The 23,351-nt window shown below is 44.6% G+C and overlaps 1 protein-coding gene across 4 annotated transcripts in view; it reads left to right on the top strand.

The window, feature by feature from the left end:
* Positions 1–1,394: 1,394 nt before the first annotated feature.
* Positions 1,395–23,351, top strand: part of card11 (caspase recruitment domain family, member 11) — a 98,077-nt gene continuing 76,120 nt past the window's right edge. For 3 of the 4 annotated variants that reach the window (XR_016486154.1, XR_016486153.1, XM_090197989.1), the window contains exons 1-2: positions 1,395–1,685; positions 20,330–20,518. Coding sequence is in view for 1 of the 4 variants with exons in the window: in XM_090197989.1 (XP_090054115.1) it covers positions 1,637–1,685; positions 20,330–20,518 (238 nt within the window). In the remaining 3 variants the exon portion in view is untranslated. The remainder of the gene's footprint in view (positions 1,686–20,329; positions 20,519–23,351) is intronic. The other variant, XM_090197992.1, reaches the window with a different exon arrangement.

Here is a 23,351-nt window from a genome sequence, read left to right on the forward strand (position 1 = left end):
TCAGGCCAGGGTGAGTCTCCATGGTTACCACAACATCAGGCCAGGGTGAGCCTCCATGGTTATCACAACATCAGACCAGGGTGAGCCTCCATGGTTATCACAACATCAGGCCAGGGTGAGTCTCCATGGTTACCACAACATCAGGCCAGGGTGAGCCTCCATGGTTATCACAACATCAGGCCAGGGTGAGTCTCCATGGTTACCACAACATCAGGCCAGGGTGAGCCTCCATGGTTACCACAACATCAGGCCAGGGTGAGCCTCCATGGTTACCACAACATCAGGCCAGGGTGAGTCTCCATGGTTATCACAACATCAGGCCAGGGTGAGCCTCCATGGTTACCACAACATCAGGCCAGGGTGAGTCTCCATGGTTATCACAACATCAGGCCAGGGTGAGCCTCCATGGTTACCACAACATCAGGCCAGGGTGAGCCTCCATGGTTACCACAACGTCACGCCAGGGTGAGCCTCCATGGTTACCACAACGTCACGCCAGGGTGTAGTGTGCCTCCACTGAGTTTCGTAAATTTTGACACCTCCACTGTAGTGCTCTATAATGGCTCATATACAAAGATGAGTCCTCTATCTACCTCTATGGGCTCTCCACAGTGGCTTCACAGTCTATGCAAAACGGAACTAGGTAGAGTGCTACGCAAACAAACCTCCGCCGTGTCCCTTCCAGATCCATTGTATAGACTGTGTAGAGTTTTTTGGAGAGCTGTAACTTCTAAAACAAACTTATTGTCAAATGGAAATGGTGACAAATATGGGAAATAAAATGTAAGAACAATTGATTCTCTCTCCCTCCCTCTCTGTCTCTCTGTCTCTCCCCCTCCCTCTCTCTCTCTCTCTGTCTCTCTCTGTCTCTCTCTGTCTCTCCCCCTCCCTCTCTCTCTCTCTGTCTCTCTCCCTCCCTCTCTCTCGCCGTCTCTCCCCCTCCCTCTCTCTCTGTCTGTCTCTCCCCCTCCCTCTCTCTCTCTCTCTCTGTCTCTCTCCCTCCCTCTCTCTCTCTCTGTCTCTCCCCCTCTCTCTCTCTCTCTCTCCCCCTCCCTCTCTGTCTCTCTCCCTCCCTCTCTCTCTCTGTCTCTCCCCCTCCCTCTCTCTCTCTCTGTCTCTCCCCCTCCCTCTCTCTCTCTCTGTCTCTCTCTCTCCCTCCCTCTCTCTCTCTCTGTCTCTCTCCCTCCCTCTCTCTCTCTCTGTCTCTCTCCCTCCCTCTCTCTTTCTCTCTCTCTCTGTCTCTCTCGCTCTGTTTCTCTCTCTCTGTCTCTCTCTCTCTCTCTGTCTCTCTCTCTGTCTCTCTCTCTCTCTCTCTCTCTCTCTCTCTCTCTCTCTCTCTCTCTCTCTCTATATATATATATATATATATATATCTCAATTCAATTCAAAGGGGCGTTATTGGCTCTTTCACACCCCACTGCTCAGCACGATGCACTTGTTATTTTCACCCTCACCCCGCCCCCGCTCTTTCTGTGTGTGTGTGTGGCAGGTGACATTTTGGTAGTATAAATTTACTTCTCAGTCCAGCTGATCTGTCCTCAGATAAACATCAGTTTGTTTAGAATGGAGTAAACCTCTCTCTCTCTCTCTCTCTCTCTCTCTCTCTCTCTCTTTCTCTCTCTCAGAGCAGCATTAGATGCCTGGGTGTCAGCGACTCTCTACTGTCAGTTCGTCGTCTTTGTCAGGTAAATAACTTTCATTAATTTATGTTTTCAACTGCTAAGCAACAGCTGGGTGAAGATGTAAAGATTTAAATAGTTTAATTATTTAATAGTGATGTGTCACAGTTTAAACCAAAACGATGGAGAGAAGAGAACTGGGGGAGAGAAACAGAGACTACAGGGAAACAGAAAGATAGAGTGAATGCCAATCTGCCGAAGAGAGAGAGAAATGGAGGAGAGAAACAGACTACAGGGAAACAGAAAGATAGAGTGAATGCCAATCTCCCGTAGAGAGAGAGAGAAATGGAGGAGAGAAACAGTATATAGTACATACAGTCAGTATAGTAAAGTATAGTACAGGAAGTATATAGTACATACAGTCAGTATATAGTACAGAAAGTATATAGTACATACAGTCAGTGTAGTACAGTACAGGAAGTATATAGTACATACAGTCAGTATAGTAAAGTATAGTACAGGAAGTATATAGTACATACAGTCAGTGTAGTACAGTACAGGAAGTATATAGTACATACAGTCAGTATATAGTACAGGAAGTATATAGTACATACAGTCAGTATATAGTACAGGAAGTATATAGTACATACAGTCAGTATAGTACAGTACAGGAAGTATATAGTACATACAGTCAGTATAGTATAGTATAGTACAGGAAGTATATGGTGCATACAGTCAGTATAGTATAGTATAGTACAGGAAGTATATATTGCATACAGTCAGTATAGTATAGTACGGGAAGTATATAGTACATACAATCAGTATAGTATAGTACAGTACAGTAAGTATATAGTACATACAGTCAGTATAGTATAGTATAGTATAGTGCAGTAAGTATATAGTACATACAGTCAGTGTAGTACAGTAAAGGAAGTATATAGTACATACAGTCAGTATAGTACAGTACAGGAAGTATATAGTACATACAGTCAGTATAGTACAGTACAGGAAGTATATAGTACATACAGTCAGTATAGTATAGTACAGTACAGTAAGTATATAGTATATACAGCAAGTATACTACAGTACAGTAAGTATATAGTATATACAGTCAGTATAGTACAGTACAGTAAGTATATACAGCAAGTATAGTACAGTAAGTATATAGTATATACAGTCAGTATAGTACAGTACAGGAAGAATATAGTACATACAGTCAGTATAGTACAGTACAGTCAGTATAGTGTGGTATAGTATATAGTATATACAGCCAGTATAGTACAGTACAGTAAGTATATAGTACATACAGTCAGTATAGTGTGGTATAGTATATAGTATATACAGCCAGTATAGTACAGTACAGTAAGTATATAGTACATACAGTCAGTATAGCGTGGTATAGTATATAGTATATACAGCCAGTGTAGTACAGTACAGTAAGTATATAGTATATAGAGTCAGTATAGTACAGTATAGTATAATACAGTAAGTATATAGTACATACAGCCAGTATAGTGTGGTATAGTATATAGTATATACAGCCAGTATAGTACAGTACAGTAAGTATATAGTACATACAGTCAGTATAGTGTGGTATAGTATATCGTATATACAGCCAGTATAGTACAGTACAGTAAGTATATAGTATATAGAGTCAGTATAGTACAGTATAGTATAGTACAGTAAGTATATAGTACATACAGCCAGTACAGTACAGTTTTGTATAGTACAGTAAGTATATAGTATATAACGCCAGTATAGTACAGTATAGTACAGTAAGTATATAGTATATAAAGCCAGTATAGTACAGTATAGTGCAGCAAGCATATAGTACATACAGTCAGTATAGTACAGTAGCCCACCAACACAGTCTCTCCTCAGGGATGTGTTGTGTCCCCACTCCACCACCAACACAGTCTCTCCTCAGGGATGTGTTGTGTCCCCACTCCACCACCAACACAGTCTCTCCTCAGGGATGTGTTGTGTCCCCACTCCACCACCAACACAGTCTCTCCTCAGGGATGTGTTGTGTCCCCACTCCACCACCAACACAGTCTCTCCTCAGGGATGTGTTTTGTCTCCACTCCAACACAGTATCTCCTCAGGGATGTGTTGTGTCCCCACTCCACCACCAACACAGTCTCTCCTCAGGGATGTGTTGTCTCCCCACTCCACCACCAACACCGTCTCTCCTCAGGAATGTGTTGTCTCCCCACTCCAACACCAACACAGTCTCTCCTCAGGGATGTGTTGTCTCCCCACTCCACCACCAACACAGTCTCTCCTCAGGGATGTGTTGTGTCCCCACTCCAACACAGTACTAGCTGAGTGGAGTACAGTACTAGCTGAGTAGAGTACAGTACTAGCTGAGTAGAGTACAGTACTAGCTGAGTGGAGTACAGTACTAGCTGAGTGGAGTACAGTACTAGCTGAGTGGAGTACATTACTAGCTGGACGGAGTACAGTACTAGCTGAGTAGAGTACAGTATTAGCTGAGTGGAGTACAGTACTAGCTGAGTGGAGTACAGTACTAGCTGGACGGAGTACAGTATTAGCTGAGTAGAGTACAGTACTAGCTAGGTGGAGTACAGTATTAGCTGAGTAGAGTACAGTACTAGCTGAGTGGAGTACAGTATTAGCTGAGTAGAGTACAGTACTAGCTGAGTGGAGTACAGTACTAGCTGAGTGGAGTACAGTATTAGCTGAGTAGAGTACAGTACTAGCTGAGTAGAGTACAGTACTAGCTGAGTGGAGTACATTACTAGCTGGACGGAGTACAGTACTAGCTGAGTGGAGTACAGTACTAGCTGAGTGGAGTACAGTATTAGCTGAGTAGAGTACAGTACTAGCTGAGTGGAGTACAGTATTAGCTGAGTAGAGTACAGTACTAGCTGAGTGGAGTACAGTACTAGCTGAGTGGAGTACAGTATTAGCTGAGTAGAGTACAGTACTAGCTGAGTAGAGTAGAGTAGAGTACAGTACTAGCTGAGTGGAGTACAGTATTAGCTGAGTAGAGTACAGTACTAGCTGAGTGGAGTACAGTATTAGCTGAGTAGAGTACAGTACTAGCTGAGTGGAGTACAGTACTAGCTGAGTGGAGTACAGTATTAGCTGAGTAGAGTACAGTACTAGCTGAGTAGAGTACATTACTAGCTGAGTGGAGTACATTACTAGCTGGACGGAGTACAGTATTAGCTGAGTAGAGTACAGTACTAGCTGAGTGGAGTACAGTATTAGCTGAGTAGAGTACAGTACTAGCTGAGTGGAGTACAGTACTAGCTGAGTGGAGTACAGTACTAGCTGAGTGGAGTACAGTACTAGCTGAGTGGAGTACATTACTAGCTGGACGGAGTACAGTACTAGCTGAGTGGAGTACATTACTAGCTGGACGGAGTACAGTACTAGCTGAGTGGAGTACAGTACTAGCTGAGTGGAGTACAGTACTAGCTGGACGGAGTACAGTATTAGCTGAGTAGAGTACAGTACTAGCTAGGTAGAGTACAGTATTAGCTGAGTAGAGTACAGTACTAGCTGAGTGGAGTACAGTATTAGCTGAGTAGAGTACAGTACTAGCTGAGTGGAGTACAGTACTAGCTGAGTGGAGTACAGTATTAGCTGAGTAGAGTACAGTACTAGCTGAGTAGAGTACAGTACTAGCTGAGTGGAGTACATTACTAGCTGGACGGAGTACAGTACTAGCTGAGTGGAGTACAGTACTAGCTGAGTAGAGTACAGTACTAGCTGAGTAGAGTACAGTACTAGCTGAGTGGAGTACAGTATTAGCTGAGTAGAGTACAGTACTAGCTGAGTGGAGTACAGTATTAGCTGAGTAGAGTACAGTACTAGCTGAGTGGAGTACAGTACTAGCTGAGTGGAGTACAGTACTAGCTGAGTGGAGTACAGTACTAGCTGAGTAGAGTACAGTACTAGCTGAGTGGAGTACATTACTAGCTGGACGGAGTACAGTACTAGCTGAGTGGAGTACAGTACTAGCTGAGTAGAGTACAGTACTAGCTGAGTAGAGTACAGTACTAGCTGAGTGGAGTACATTACTAGCTGGACGGAGTACAGTACTAGCTGAGTGGAGTACAGTATTAGCTGAGTAGAGTACAGTACTAGCTGGACGGAGTACAGTACTCACTGAGTGGAGTACAGTACTAGCTGAGTGGAGTACAGTACTAGCTGAGTAGAGTACAGTACTAGCTGAGTAGAGTACAGTACTAGCTGGACGGAGTACAGTACTAGCTGAGTGGAGTACAGTACTAGCTGAGTGGAGTACAGTACTAGCTGAGTAGAGTACAGTACTAGCTGAGTAGAGTACAGTACTAGCTGGACGGAGTACAGTACTAGCTGAGTAGAGTACAGTACTAGCTGAGTAGAGTACAGTACTAGCTGAGTGGAGTACAGTACTAGCTGAGTAGAGTACAGTATTAGCTGAGTAGAGTACATTACTAGCTGGACGGAGTACAGTATTAGCTGTGTAGAGTACAGTATTAGCTGAGTAGAGTACAGTATTAGCTGAGTAGAGTACAGTACTAGCTGAGTAGAGTACAGTACTAGCTGAGTGGAGTACAGTACTAGCTGAGTAGAGTACAGTACTAGCTGAGTGTAGTACAGTACTAGCTGAGTAGAGTACAGTACTAGCTGAGTAGAGTACAGTACTAGCTGAGTAGAGTACAGTACTAGCTGAGTAGAGTACAGTATTAGCTGGACGGAGTACAGTACTAGCTGAGTGGAGTACAGTATTAGCTGGACGGAGTACAGTACTAGCTGGACGGAGTACAGTACTCTCTGTCTCTCTCTCTTCTCCTCTTCTCCTCCCTTCTAAGATGGTGCTTACATAGCCATGCTGTAAACTGGTCTCTCTCTTCTCTTCTCTTCTCTTCTCTTCTCTTCTCTTCTCTTCTCTCCCAGTTTAACCCAGATATCATATTCCTCCAGGCTTCACTGAACAATAGAGCTTTTATCATCCTCATGGAGCACCCACACACACACACACACACACACACACACACACACACACACACACACACACACACACACACACACACACGCACACACACACACACACACACACACACACACACACACACACACACGCACACACGCACACACACACACACACACACACACACACACACACACACACACACACACACACACACACACACACACACACACACACTCAAAAATACACTTGCAGATTGTGAATCTACGCGGGCTCTGAGCTCTGTTACTGTTGACACGTTATCAAGAGATTCATAAAGTTATTTAAAGTTTTGTAAATTTGTAAAAAGAGATTCATAAAACCAGTACGATCTACTGGGAGGTAATCATCTCTTTGTGTACATAGATTGATTATGTGAAAATGACATGCCATTAGTTTGCTTAAATAAATACAAATGTCATTAACATACACACAATACCCCATCATGAAGAAGTGAAAACAGGTTTTTAGACATTTTTATTAAAAATAAAAACCGAAATACCTTATTTACATAAGTATTCAGACCCTGGCTCATCCGTGAGATGTTTCTACAAGTTGATTGGAGTCCACCTGTGGTAAATTCAACTGATTTGGAAAGGCACACGCCTGTCTATATAAGTTCCCCACAGTTGACAGTGCTATCGCTCTCCTCCAGCACACAGACACTGTTGAGTGACTCTGAACTGACAATGGCCCCAAGTCGTTATATTTTTTTCCTTGTGAATTTTGCTATTTGCCTCATGACTCCTGCTTTGTTGACTATGAACTTTCTTGTTGACCCAACCGTGCGACAGACTCTGCTTGTTTCCACACTCAGCACTTTGACTCTATATAGGTTACAAAGACTTAAAACAACATCAGGAATCAAGGTAAGACCCAAGTGCAGACTGTCAGGACTGTAATCCAGAGTAGAGACCAAGGTACAGGACGGCTGGCTCAGGGTCAGAGACAGCCAGAGGTCTGTAATCCAGAGACCAAGGTACAGGACGGCTGGCTCAGGGTCAGAGACAGCCAGAGGTCTGTAATCCAGAGTAGAGACCAAGGTACAGGACGGCTGGCTCAGGGTCAGAGACAGGCAGAGGTCTGTAATCCAGAGACCAAGGTACAGGACGGCAGGCTCAGGGTCAGAGACAGGCAGAGGTCTGTAATCCAGAGACCAAGGTACAGAACGGCAGGCTGGCTCAGGGTCAGAGACAGGCAGAGGTCTGTAATCCAGAGTAGAGACCAAGGTACAGGACGGCAGGGTCAGGGTCAGAGACAGGCAGAGGTCTGTAATCCAGAGACCAAGGTACAGGACGGCAGGCTGGCTCAGGGTCAGAGACAGGCAGAGGTCTGTAATCCAGAGTAGAGACCAAGGTACAGGACGGCAGGCTGGCTCAGGGTCAGAGACAGGCAGAGGTCAGGTGGGGGGGTACAGGTATAAGTCACATTCTATTAAGTCCCCAAAGCACACACATCTCTTGGTCTTTTCAGTTCGCTGCAGCTAGCGACGGGACGAGCTGCAACAAACACTCAAACTGAACAGTTTGATCTCAATCTCTTCATTGAAAGACTCAATCATGGACAGACACTCTTACTGACAGTTGTTTCTGCTTTGTATGATGTATTGTTGTTTCTACCTTCTTGCCCTCTGTGCTGTTGTCTGTGCCCGATAATGTTTGTACCATGTTTTGTGCTGCTGCCATGTTGTGTTGCTACCATGTTGTGTTGCTACCATGCTGTGTTGTCATGTTGTGTTGCTGCCATGTTGTTGTCATGTTGTGTTGCTACCATGTTGTGTTGCTACCATGTTGTTGTCATGTTGTTTTGCTACCATGTTGTGTTGCTACCATGCTGTGTTGTCATGTTGTGTTGCTGCCATGTTGTCATGTTGTGTTGCTACCATGCTGTGTTGTCATGTTGTGTTGCTGCCATGTTGTTGTCATGTTGTGTTGCTACCATGCTGTGTTGTCATGTTGTGTTGCTGCCATGTTGTCATGTTGTGTTGCTACCATGCTGTGTTGTCATGTTGTGTTGCTGCCATGTTGTCATGTTGTGTTGCTACCATGCTGTGTTGTCATGTTATGTTGCTACCATGTTGTTGTCATGTTGTTGCTACCATGTTGTGTTGCTACCATGCTGTGTGGTCATGTTGTGCTGCTGCCATGTTGTTGTCATGTTGTGTTGCTGCCATGTTGTTGTCATGTTGTGTTGCTACCATGCTGTGTTGTCATGTTGTGTTGCTACCATGCTGTGTTGTCATGTTGTGTTGCTACGTTGTGTTGCTACCATGCTGTGTTGTCATGGGGTGGTAGGGTAGCCTAGTGGTTAGAGCGGTGGACTAGTAACCGGAAGGTTGCAAGTTCAAACCCCTGAGCTGACAAGGTACAAATCTGTCGTTCTGCCCCTGAACAGGCAGTTAACCCACTGCAGGCCGTCATTGAAAATAAGAATTTGTTCTTAACTGACTTGCCTAGTTAAATAAAGGTAAAATAAATAAATAAAATGTTGTGTTGCTACCATGCTGTTGTCATGTTGTGTTGCTACCATGTTGTGTTGCTACTATGTTGTTGTTATGTTGCTACCATACTGTGTTGCCTTTTGCCTTTGGTCATTGTAAAACATAATTTGATCTTAACTGACTTGCCTAGTTAAATAAAGGTAAAATATGTTACAAATAAAATCATAATGAGCAAATGAAGCCATGAAGTCGGAAGAATTGTCCGTAGAGCCCTGAGACAGGATTATGTCGAGGCCTTCCCTAAGGAAGGGTACCAAAAACTTTCTGCAGCGTTGAAGGTCCCCAAGAACACAGTGGCCTCAATCATTCTGAAATGGAAGAAGTTTGGAACCACCAAGACTCTTCCTAGAGCTGGCCGCCCGGCCAAACTGAGCAATCGAGGGAGAAGGGCCTTGGTCAGGGAGGTGACCAAGAACCCGATGGTCACTCTGACAGAGCTCCAGGGTTCCTCTGTGGAGATGGGAGAACCTTCCAGAAGGACAACCATCTCTGCAGCAGTCCACCAATCAGGCCTTTATGATAGAGCTGCCAGATGGAAGCCACTTCCTCAGTAAAAGGCACGACAGCCCACTTGGAGTTTTCCAAAAGGCACCTAAAGGACTCTGACCATGAGAAACAAGATTCTCTGGTCTGATGAAACCAAGATTGAACTATTTGGCCTGAATGCCAAGCGTTACATCTGGAGGAAACCTGGCACCATCCCTACGGTGAAGCATGGTGGTGGCAGCATCATGCTGTGGGGATGTTTTTCAGCGGCAGGGACTGGGAGACTAGTCAGGATCGAGGGAAAGATGAACAGAGCAAAGTTCAGTGATCTTTGATGAAAACCTGCTCCAGAGCCCTCTGGCCCTCAGACTGGGGGTGAAGGTTCACCTTCCAACAGGACAACAACCCTAAGCACACAGCCAAGACAACACAGGAGTGGCTTCAGGACAAGTCTCTGAATGTCCTTGAGTGGGCCAGCCAGAGTCCGGTCATGAACCCGATCAAACATCTCTGGAGAAACCTGAAAATAGCTGTGCAGCAACTCTTCCCATCCAACCTGACAGAGCTTGTGCCAAGCCTGTAGTCCTAACCCTAACCCTAACCCAAGAAGACTTGAGGCTGTAAACGTTGCCAATGGTGTTTCAACTAAACACTGAGGAAAGCGTCTGAATACTTATGTACATGAGATATTTAAAAACATAAATGTAATACGCTTTCAAAAATGTCTAAAAAAACAGTATTTTCTTTCTCGTTGTGGGGTATTGGGTGTATATTGATGAGCAAAAACAATTTAATTGTTGGAGCTTTCGGCCTTTCATGTTCTCTCACCCTCTCCAGACTCTCTATATTTGGGTTAGGGTTAGATGGGTTAGGGTTAGATGGGTTAGGGTTAGATGGGTTAGGGTTAGATGGGTTAGGGTTAGATGGGTGAGGGTTAGATGGGTTAGGGTTAGATGGGTTAGATGGGTGAGGGTTAGATGGGTTAGGGTTAGATGGGTTAGATGGGTTAGGGTTAGATGGGTTAGGGTTAGATGACCGGCCAGATGGGTTAGGGTTAGGGTTAGGGTTAGGGTTAGGGTTAGATGGGTTAGGGTTAGATGGGTTAGGGTTAGATGACCGGCCAGATGGGTTAGGGTGAGGGTTAGATGGGTTAGGGTTAGATGGGTTAGGGTTAGATGACCGGCCAGATGGGTTAGGGTGAGGGTTAGATGGGTTAGGGTTAGATGGGTTAGGGTTAGATGGGTTAGGGTTAGATGACCGGCCAGATGGGTTAGGGTGAGGGTTAGATGGGTTAGGGTTAGATGGGTTAGGGTTAGATGACCGGCCAGATGGGTTAGGGTGAGGGTTAGATGGGTTAGGGTTAGATGGGTTAGGGTTAGATGGGTTAGATGGGTTAGGGTTAGATGGGTTAGGGTTAGATGGGTTAGGGTTAGATGGGTGAGGGTTAGATGGGTTAGGGTTAGATGACCGGCCAGATGGGTTAGGGTGAGGGTTAGATGGGTTAGGGTTAGATGGGTTAGATGGGTTAGGGTTAGATGGGTTAGGGTTAGATGACCGGCCAGATGGGTTAGGGTGAGGGTTAGATGGGTTAGGGTTAGATGGGTTAGGGTTAGATGACCGGCCAGATGGGTTAGGGTGAGGGTTAGATGGGTTAGGGTTAGATGGGTTAGGGTTAGATGGGTTAGGGTTAGATGGGTTAGGGTTAGATGGGTGAGGGTTAGATGGGTGAGGGTTAGATGACCGGCCAGATGGGTTAGGGTGAGGGTTAGATGGGTTAGGGTTAGATGGGTTAGATGGATTAGGGTTAGATGGGTTAGGGTTAGATGACCGGCCAGATGGGTTAGGGTTAGATGGGTTTGGGTTAGATGGGTTAGGGTTAGATGGTTTAGATGGGTTAGGGTTAGATGGGTTAGATGGGTTGGGGTTAGATGGGTTGGGGTTAGATGAGTTAGATGGGTTAGGGTTAGATGGGTTAGATGGGTTAGGGCTAGATGGGTGAGGGTTAGATGACCGGCCAGATGTAAGATCACCTTTATTTAACCAGGTAGACCAGATCACCTATATTTAACCAGGTAGACCAGATCACCTTTATTTAACCAGGTAGACCAGATCACCTTTATTTAACCAGGTAGACCAGATCACCTTTATTTATCCAGGTAGGCTAGTTGAGAACAAGTTCTCATTTACAACTGCGACCTGGCCAAGATAAAGCATAGCAATTCGACACAAACAACAACACAGAGTTACACATGGAGTAAACAATAAACAAGTCAATAACACAGTAGACAAAAAGAAAAAAAAAGAGAGTCTATATACATTGTGTGCAAAATGCATGAGGAGGTAGGCGAATAATTACAATTTAGCAGATTAACACTGGAGTGATAAATGATCAGATGGTCATGTACAGGTAGAGATACTGGTGTGCAAAAGAGCAGAAAAGTAAATAAAAACAGTATGGGGATGAGGTAGGCAAATTGGGTGGGCTATTTACCGATAGACTATGTACAGCTGCTGCGATCGGTTGCAATAGGCGCGTGCAACCAAAGGGTTGATGCCAGCATAAACAGAAACCCTCTTAAACTGAACTGCAACCCCAACCCTAACCCCTAACCCTAACTTAACTCCAACCCCATGTAACGATTTTCTTGGTGAGAAGGAGAGTCGGACCAAAATGCAGCGTGTAGATTGCGATCCATGTTTATTCAACAAACGAAACACAAATCTAAATACAAACACTACAAAACAATAAACATAACGAAAACCGAAACAGCCTATACTAGTGTAAACTAACACAGACTAAGGACATCAAGACACTAAGGACAATCACCCACGACAAACTCAAAGAATATGGCTGCCTAAATATGGTTCCCAATCAGAGACAACGATAACCACCTGCCTCTGATTGAGAACCACTCCAGACAGCCATAGACTTTGCTAGATAACCCCACTAGCTACAATCCCAATACATACACACCAACACCCCAAGACAAAACACACCACAATACAAAAACCCCATGCCACACCCTGGCCTGACCCAATACATGAAGATAAACACAAAATACTTAGACCAGGGCGTGACACCCCAACCCTAACCCCAAACCTAAACCTAACCCTAACCCATAAACAGAAACCCTAACCATAACCATAACCCTAAACCCAACCCTAACCCTAACCCTAACCCTAAACCCAACTCTAACCCTAAACCCAACCCTAACCCTAAACCCAACTCTAACCCTAAACCCAACTCTAACCCTAAACCCAACTCTAACCCTAAACCCAACTCTAACCCTAAACCCAACTCTAACCCTAAACCCAACTCTAACCCTAAAACCAACTCTAACCCTAAACCCAACTCTAACCCTAACCCCTAACCCCCAACCCTAACCCTAAACCCAACTCCAACCCTAACCCTAAACCCAACTCTAACCCTAACCCCCTAACCCCCAACCCTTAACCCCTAACCCTAACTCTAACCCTAACCCTAACCCCTAACCCCCAACCCTTAACCCCTAACCCTAACTCTAACCCTAACCCCTAACCCTAACCCTAACCCCAACCCCAACCCCAACCCTAAACCCAACTCTAACCCTAACCCCCTAACCCCCAACCCTTAACCCCTAACCCTAACCCTAACCCCTAACCCTAACCCCTATCCCTAACCCTAATGGAATACTAAAACTAAAGGCTGTAACTCTCCAGGACTAGTGCAGGGTTAGAACTAAAGCCTGTAACCCTGTATGACTAGTGCAGGGTTAGAACTAAAGCCTGTAACTCTATAGGACTAGTGCAGGGTTAGAACTAAAGCCTGTAACCCTGTAGGACTAGTGCAGGGTTAGAACTAAAGCCGGTAACTCTGTAGGACTAGTGCAGGGTTAGAACTAAAGCCTGTAACTCTGTAGGACTAGTGCAGGGTTAGAACTAAAACCTGTAACTCTCCAGGACTAGTGCATGGTTAGAACTAAAGCCTGTAACTCTCCAGGACTAGTGCAGGGTTAGAAATCAGATTAGACAAGGGAGCTTCCACCTTCTCTGCAATCAGAGATAGCAAGAAAGAGAGGGGGTGGACAGGGTCAGGGGAGAGAGATGAAGAGAGGGAAAGAGAGAGAGAAATGGAAAGATACAGGGAACGGGAGAGAGATAACACGAGGGTGAGAAAGAGAGAGAGAGAGATGGAAAGATACAGGGAAAGGGAGAGAGATAACAAGAGGGTGAGAAAGAGAGAAAGAGAGAGATGGAAAGATACAGGGAAAGGGAGAGAGATAACAAGAGGGTGAGAAAGAGAGAGAGAGAGAGAGAGATGGAAAGATACAGGGAAAGGGGGAGAGATAACACGAGGGCGAGAAAGGGAGAGAGAGAGAGAGAGAGAGAGAGAGAGAGATGGAAAGATACAGGGAAAGAGAGAGAGATAACAAGAGGGCGAGAAAGAGAAAGAGAAAGAGATGGAAAGATACAGGGAAAGGGAGAGAGATAACAAGAGGGTGAGAGAGAGAGAGATGGAAAGATACAGGGAAAGGGAGAGAGATAACAAGAGGGCGAGAAAGAGAAAGAGATGGAAAGATACAGGGAAAGGGAGAGAGATAACAAGAGGGCGAGAGAGAGAGAGCGAGAGAGAGAGAGAGAGAGAGAGAGAGATGGAAAGATACAGGGAAAGAGAGAGAGATAACAAGAGGGCGAGAAAGGGAGAGAGGGAGACTTAAACGCTTTAACATCTTCCTCAATTTTTGGAACCAAGTACTGATCACCCAAAATTTGACCCCAATAACTACATGCAACTGCAACCTTTCAGGAAAATCCTCTGCATTATCATTAACAGCAGAGTCGTACATTTCCTCAGTGAAAACAATGTACTAAGCAAATGTCAAATTTGCTTTTTACCAATTTACCGCACGACAGACCACGCATTCACCCTGCACACCCTAATTGACAAACAAACAAAAACAAAGGCAAAGGCTTTTCATGCTTTGTTGACTAGATCTTCTGCACAGAGTCTGTCAGAGCTGGGCCCTGACTGTAAAATAATAATAATGGTGTTCCAACAAAGGTCCAGGACCACAAATACAAATTCCATCTAGACACCGTTGCTCTAAAAACAAACTGCATGAACCTCGGCCTAAACATCAGTGCCACAGGTAACTTCCACAAAGCTGTGATCGATCTGAGAGACAAGGCAAGAAGGGCCTTCTACGCCATCAAAAGGAACATAAATTTCAACATACCAATTTGGATCTGGCTAAAAATAGTTGAATCAATTATAGAATCCAATGTCCTTTATGGTTGTGAGGTCTGGGGTCAGCTCACAAACTAAGAATTCACAAAATGGGACCAACACCAAATTGACACCAAAATATCCTCAGTGTGCAACGTAAAACACCAAACAAGGCACGCAGAGCAGAATTAGGCTGATACCCGCTAATGATCAAAATCCAGAAAAGAGACGTTCAATTCTACAACCACCTAAAAGGAAGTGATTCCCAAACCTTCCATAACAAAGCCATCACCTACAGAGAGATGAACCTGGAGAAGAGTCCCCTAAGCAAGCTGGTCCTGGGGCTCTGTTCACAAACACAAACAGACCCCACAGAGCCCCAGGACAGCAGCACAATTAGACCCAACCAAATCATGAGAAAACACATTGGAAAGAATTTACCAAAAAACTGAAATGCTATTTGGCCCTAAATAGAGAGTTCACAGTGGCAAAAAAAACAACATTAAGGAGAGGGAGAGAGAGCCTTGCTATTGAGAAAGGCTGCCAAATACCTTCCCACTGTTGCAGAATACCTGACCCAACAATAAGGAGAGTGAAATATTTATGTTGATTTATTTTCCCTTTAGTACTTTAACTATTTGTACATCGTTTCAACACTGTATATTTAGACATGATATATAGTCTGTACATTTTTTATTGTTTATTTCACTTGATTGTTAACATATGTTTCCTCGGCCAATAAAGCCCTTTACATTGAACTGAGTCTTGACATCTGCAGTAGAAGGAGGAAGTGGGAAGTGACTTTCTGAGTCACACACTACAAATTAAGAGAAGAGGAAACGTCTGTGGGTAACCGTGTGTGTGTGTGTGTGTGTGTGTGTGTGTGTGTGTGTGTGTGTGTGTGTGTGTGGTAGGTAACAGTTCGTAGTTTAAATCTCCTCCTCAGTCTGTGTGTGTGTGTGTGTGCAGAAACAACTGTTCTTTCCGTCTCCTTTCCTTCCTGACACACGCATACATACATTTGCATAGAGCTGTTATCTGGTGTGTGTGTGTTAGATAGGGCTGATTTGCCTGGCTGAAGACACAAAGCAGGGTTATAGAGCCACTAAGCAGGGCCAACCAGACACAGTATAGAGAGAGAGGTAGAGAGAGAGAGAAATATGTAGAAGTAGAGAGAGAGAGGTAGAGAGAGAGGTAGAGAGAGATAGAGAGAGGTAGAGAGAGAGAGAGAGGTAGAGAGAGAGAAAGAGAGAGAAATATGTAGAGGTAGAAAGAGAAAGAGAGAGAGAGAGAGAGAGAGAGAGAGAGAGAGAGAGAGAGAGAGAGAGAAATATGTAGAGGTAGAGAGAGAATATGTAGAGGTAGAGAGAGAGAGAGAAATATGTAGAGGTAGAGAGAGAGGTAGAGAGAGAGAGAAATATCTAGAGGTAGAGAGAGAGAGAGAGAGAGAGAGAGAGAGAGAGATGTGTAGAGGTAGAGAGAGAGAGCGAGAGAGGAGAGAGAGAGAGAGAAATATGTAGAGGTAGAGAGAGAGAGAGAGAGAGAGGGATAGAGAGAGAGAGAAATATGTAGAGGTACAGGGAGAGAGAGAGAAATATGTAGAGGTAGAGATAGATAAATATGTAGAGGTAGAGAGAGAGAGAGAGAGAGAGAGAGAGGGAGAGAAATATGTAGAGATAGAGAGAGAGAAATATGTAGAGGTAGAGAGAGGTAGAGAAATATGTAGAGGTAGAGAAAGGTAGAGGAATATGTAGAGAGAGAGAGAGAGGGGGGGGAGAGAGAGAGAAATATGTAGAGGTAGAGAGAGTGAGAGAGGGGGGGGGAGAGAGAAATATGTAGAGGTAGAGAGAGAGAGAGAGAGAGAGAGACAGCACCCGGCCTCACCCTACTAGAATCCGAAGTCAAATGTCTGCTGTTTGCTGATGATCTGGTGCTTCTGTCACCAACCGAGGAGGGCCTACAGCAGCACCTAGATCTTATGCACAGATTCTGTCAGACCTGGGCCCTGACAGTAAATCTCAGTAAGACCAAAATAATGGTGTTCCAAAAAAGGTCCAGTCACCAGGACCACAAATTCCATCTAGACATTGTTGCCCTAGAGCACACAAAAAAACTATACATACCTTGGCCTAAACATCAGCGCCACAGGTAACTTCCACAAAGCTGTGAACAATCTGAGAGACAAGGCAAGAAGGGCATTCTATGCCATCAAAAGGAACATAAATTTCAACATACCAATTAGGATCTGGCTAAAAATACTTGAATCAGTCATAGAGTCCATTACCCTTTATGGTTGCGAGGTCTGGGGTCCGCTCACCAACCAAGACTTCACAAAATGGGACAAACACCAAATTGAGACTCTGCACGCAGAATTCTGCAAAAATATCCTCCGTGTACAACGTAGAACACCAAATAATGCATGCAGAGCAGAATTAGGCCGATAACCACTAATTATCAAAATCCAGAAAAGAGCCGTTAAATTCTATAACCACCTAAAAGGAAGCGATTCCCAAACCTTCCATAACAAAGCTGGTCCTAGGGCTCTGTTCACAAACACAAACATACCCCACAGAGCCCCAGGACAGCAACACAATTAGACCCAACCAAATCATGAGAAAACAAAAAGATAATTACTTGACACATTGGAAAGAAATGACCAAAAAACAGAGCAAACTGGAATGCTATTTGGCCCTACACAGAGAGTACACAGTGGCAGAATACCTGAGCACTGTGACTGACCCAATATTAAGAAGATATACAACCCATATGTATGCTTATTTATTTTCCCTTGTGTACTTTAACCATTTGTACATAATATGACATTTGAAATGTCTTTATTCTTTTGGAACTTTTGTGTTATTGTTTATTATTTATTGTATATTTCACTTTTGTTTAATATCTATTTCACTTGCTTTGGCAATGTAAACATATGTTTCCCATGCAAATAAAGCCCTTATATCGAAATTGAATTGAGAGAGAGAGAGAGAGAGAGAGAGAGAGAGAGAGAGAGAGAGAGAGAGAGAGAGAGAGAGAGAGAGAGAGAGAGAGAGAGAGATACAGTAGCTTACGAAAGTATTCACCCTTCTTGGCATTTTTCCTATCTTGTTGCCTTCCAACCTGGAATTAAAATGTATTTGTGGGGGGTTTGTATCATTTGATTTACACAACATGCCACTATGAAGAGGGAAAATATGTTTTATTGTGAAACAAACAAGAAATAAGCTCCTTCAAGAACCCATCCAGCTCCTTCAAGTTGGATGGGTTCTGCTGGTGTACAGCAATCTTTAAGTCATATCACAGGTCCTCAATTGGATTGAGGTCTGGGCTGTGACTAGGCCATTCCAAGACATTTAAATATTTCCCCTTAAACCACTCGAGTGTTGCTTTAGCAGTATGCTTAGGGTCATTGTCCTGCTGGAAGGTGAACCTCCATCCCAGTCTCAACTCTCCGGACGACTGACCAATTCTGACCATTTTCCCATTCTCTGCCGATGAAAAACATCCCCACAGCGTGATGCTGCCACCACCATGCTTCACTGTGGGGATGGTGTCTTGGGGGTGATGAGAAGTATTGTGTTTGCGCCAGACATAGCATTTTCCTTGATGGCCAAAAAATTAGCTTTTATTCTCATCTGACCAAAGTACCTTCTTCCATATGTTTGGGAAGTCTCCCACATGCCTTTTGGCGAACACCAAACATGTTTGCTTATTTTTTCTGGACACTCTTCTGTAAAGCCCAGCTCTGTGGAGTGTACGGCTTAAAGCGGTACTATGGACTGATACTCCAATCTCTGCTGTGGAGTTTTGCAGCTCCTTCAGGATTATCTTTGGTCTCTTTGGTGGCTCTCTGATTAATGCCCTCTTTGCCTGGTCCGTGAGTTTTGGTGGTTGGCCCTCAGGTTTGTGGTGGTGCCATGTTCTTTCCATTTTTTAATAATGGATTTAATGGTGCTTCGTATAATGTTCAAAGTTTCTGATATTTTTTTATAACCCAACCCTGATCTGTACTTCTCCACAACTTTGTACCTGACCTGTTTGGAGAGCTCCTTGGTCTTCATGGTGCCCCTTGCTTAGTGATGTTGCAGACACTGGGACCTTTCAGAACAGGTGTTTATATATACTGACAGATCATGTGACACTTAGACTGACGGCACACAGGTGGACTTTATTTAACTAATTATGTGACTTCTGACGGTAATTGGTTGCACCAGATCTTATTTAGAGGATTCATCGCAAAGGGGGTGAATACATATGCACACACCACTTTTCAGTTTTTTCTTTTTGTGAATTTTTTTAAACAAGTTATTTTTTTAATTTCACATCACCAATTTGGACTATTTTGTGTATGTCCGGTACATGAAATCCTAATAAAAATCAACTTAAATGTCAGGGTTAGGGTTAGGGTTAGAGGTCAGGTTGTAAGGGTTAGGGTTAGGGTTAGGGGTCAGGTTGTAAGGGTTAGGGTTAGAGGTCAGGTTGTAAGGGTTAGGGTTAGAGGTCAGGTTGTAAGGGTTAGGGTTAGAGGTCAGGTTGTAAGGGTTAGGGTTAGGGTTAGAGGTCAGGTTGTAAGGGTTCGGGTTAGGGTTAGAGGTCAGGTTGTAAGGGTTAGGGTTACGGTTAGAGGTCAGGTTGTAATGCAACTAAATAGAAAAAACACCAAGGGTTGTGAATACTTTTACAAAGCTCTATATATAGAGAGAGATGGATATAGTAAACATCATTCACTGTGTGTGTGTAGAGATGGATATAGTAAACCTACATCTTTCACTGTGTGTGTGTGTGTGTGTGTGTGTGTGTGTGTGTGTGTGTGTGTGTGTGTGTGTGTGTGTGTGTGTGTAGAGATGGGTATAGTAAACCTACATCTTTCACTGTGTGTGTGTAGAGACGGATATAGTAAACCTAAATCTTTCACTGTGTGTGTGTAGAGATGGGTATAGTAAACCTACATCTTTCACTGTGTGTGTGTAGAGATGGGTATAGTAAACCTACATCTTTCACTGTGTGTGTAGAGATGGATATAGTAAACCTACATTTTTCACTGTGTGTGTGTAGAGATGGGTATAGTAAACCTACATCTTTCACTGTGTGTGTGTGTGTGTAGAGATGGATATAGTAAACCTACATCTTTCACTGTGTGTGTGTAGAGATGGGTATAGTAAACCTACATCTTCCACTGTGTGTGTGTAGAGATGGGTATAGTAAACCTACATCTTTCACTGTGTGTGTGTAGAGATGGGTATAGTAAACCTACATCTTTCACGGTGTGTGTGTAGAGGTGGGTATAGTAAACCTACATCTTTCACTGTGTGTGTGTGTGTGTAGAGATGGATATAGTAAACCTACAGTTTTCACTGTGTGTGTGTAGAGATGGGTATAGTAAACCTACATCTTTCACTGTGTGTGTGTAGAGATGGGTATAGTAAACCTACATCTTTCACTGTGTGTGTGTAGAGATGGGTATAGTAAACCTACATCTTTCACTGTGTGTAGAGATGGGTATAGTAAACATCTGTCACTGTGTGTGTGTGTAGAGATGGAGAATGGAGGTGAGGACACGGAGTCTCTGTGGGAGTCAGTGGAGAGTAACCGCTACATCTTAAGTCGCTACATCTCGCCTGGTAAACTGACTCCCTACCTGCGCCAATGTAAGGTTCTAGACGAACAGGACGAAGATGAGGTCTTAAACTCACTACTACTGGTCTCTAAGGTCAACCGCACAGGTAGGTTATCTCTCTACTACTGGTCTCTAAGGTCAACTGGACAGCTAGGTTATCTCTCTACTGCTGGTCTCTCAGGTCACCTGCACAGCTAGGTTAACTCTCTACTGCTGGTCTCTAAGGTCAACTGCACAGCTAGGTTAACTCTCTACTGCTGGTCTCTAAGGTCAACTGCACAGCTAGGTTAACTCTCAACTGCTGGTCTCTAAGGTCAACTGCACAGCTAGGTTATCTCTCTACTGCTGGTCTCTAAGGTCAACTGCACAGGTAGGTTATCTCTCTACTGCTGGTCTCTAAGGTCAACTGCACAGGTAGGTTATCTCTCTACTGCTGGTCTCTACAGTTGTGGACAAAAGTTTTGAGAAAGACACAAATATTATTTTTCACAAAGTCTGCTGCCTCAGTTTGTATGGTGGCAATTTGCATAGACTCCAGATTGTTATGAAGACTGATCAGATGAATTGCAATTAATTGCAAAGTCCCTATTTGCCATGCAAATGAATTGAATCCCCCAAAAACATTTCCACTGCATTTCAGCCCTGCCACAAAAGGACCAGCAAACATCATGTCACTGATTCTCTCGTTAACACAGGTGTACGTGTTGACGAGGACAAGGCTGGAGATCACTATGTCATGCCGATTGAGTTCGAATACCAGACTGGAAGCTTTAAAAGAATGGTGGTGCTCGGAATCATTGTTCTTCCTCTGTCATCCATGGTTACCTGCAAGGAAACGCGTGCCGTCATCATTGCTTTGCACAAAAAGAGCTTCACAGGCAAGGATATTGCTGCCAGTAAGATTGCACCTAAATCAACCATTTATCGGATCATCAAGAACTTCAAGGAGAGCGGTTCAATTGTTGTGAAGAAGGTTTCAGGGTGCCCAAGAAAGTCCAGCAAGCGCCAGGACCGTCTCCTAAAGATGATTCAGCTGCGGGATCGGGGCACCACCAGAACAGAGCCTGCTCAGGAATGGCAGCAGGCAGGTGTGAGTGCATCTGCACGCACAGTGAGGCGAAGACTCTTGGAGGATGGCATGGTGTCAAGAAGGGCAGCAAAGAAGCCACTTCTCTCCAGGAAAAACATCAAGGACAGACTGATATTCTGCAAAAGTTACAGGGATTGGACTGCTGAGGACTGGGGTAAAGTCATTTTCTCTAATGAATTCCCTTTCCGATTGTTTGGAGCATCCGGAAAAAAGCTTGCCTGGAGAAGACAAGGTGAGAGCTACAATCAGTCCTGTGTCATGCCAACAGTAATGGGTGGGGTTGCTTCTCAGCCAAGGAAGTGGGCTCACTCACAATTTTGCCTACGAACACAGCCATGAATAAAGAATGGTACCAACACATCCTCCGAGAGCAACTTCTCCCAACCATCCAGGAACAGTTTGGTGACGAACAATGCCTTTTCCGGCATGATGGAGCACCTTGCCATAAGGCAAAAGTGATAACTAAGTGGCTCGGGGTACAAAACATCGATATGTTGGGTCCATGGCCAGGAAACTCCCCAGACCTTAAAACTTGTGGTCAATCCTCAAGAGGCGGGTGGACAAACAAAACCCCACAAATTCTGACAAACTCCAAGCATTGATTATGCAAGAATGGGCTGCCATCAGTCAGGATGTGGCCCAGAAGTTAATTGACAACGTGCCAGGGCGGATTGCAGAGGTCTTGAAAAAAAAGGTCAACACTGCAAATATTGACTCTTTGCATCAACTTCATGTAATTGTCAATAAAAGCCTTTGACACTTGAGAAATGCTTGTAATTATACTTCAACAAGCATTTCAACAAGCATTTCTCAACGGCTGGCCATGCCTTCCGCCTGGCTACTCCAACCTCGGCCAACAGCTCCGCCCCCCCCGCAGCTACTCGCCCAAGCCTCTCCAGGTTCTCCTTTACCCAAATCCAGATAGCAGATGTTCGGGAGCTGCAAAACCTGGATAAAACCTGGACCCGTACAAATCAGCTGGGCTTGACAATCTGTACCCTCTATTTCTTAAACTATCCGCCGCCATTGTCGCAACCCCTATTACCAGCCTGTTCAACCTCTCTTTCATATCGTCTGAGATCCCCAAGGATTGGAAAGCTGCCGCAGTCATCCCCCTCTTCAAAGGGGGAGACACCCTGGACCCAAACTGTTACAGACCTATATCCATCCTGCCCTGCCTATCTAAGGTCTTCGAAAGCCAAGTCAACAAACAGGTCACTGACCATCTCGAATCCCACTGTACCTTCTCTGCTGTGCAATCTGGTTTCCGAGCCGGTCACGGGTGCACCTCAGCCACGCTCAAGGTACTGAACGATATCATAACCGCCATCGATAAAAGACAGTACTGTGCAGCCATCTTCATCGACCTTGCCAAGGCTTTCAACCCTGTCAATCACCATATTCTTATCGGCAGACTCAGTAGCCTCGGTTTTTCTGATGACTGCCGTAACTGGTTCACCAACTACTTTGCAGACAGAGTTCAGTGTGTCAAATCGGAGGGCATGCTGTCCGGTCCTCTGGCAGTCTCTATGGGGGTGCCACAGGGTTCAATTCTCGGGCCGACTCTTTTCTCTGTATATATCAAGGATGTTGCTCTTGCTGCGGGCGATTCCCTGATCCACCTCTACGCAGACGACACCATTCTATATACTTCTGGCCCGTCCACTGTGCTATCTAACCTCCAAACGAGCTTCAATGCCATACAACACTCCTTCCGTGGCCTCCAACTGCTCTTAAACGCTAGTAAAACCAAATGCATGCTTTTCAACCGTTCGCTGCCTGCACCCGCACGCCTGACTAGCATCACCACCCTGGATGGTTCCGACCTTGAATACGTGGACATCTATAA

This window comes from Oncorhynchus mykiss, chromosome 13, assembly GCF_057628025.1.
Source record: "Oncorhynchus mykiss isolate SJ-2025 chromosome 13, ASM5762802v1, whole genome shotgun sequence".
Lineage (NCBI taxonomy): Eukaryota > Metazoa > Chordata > Actinopteri > Salmoniformes > Salmonidae > Oncorhynchus > Oncorhynchus mykiss.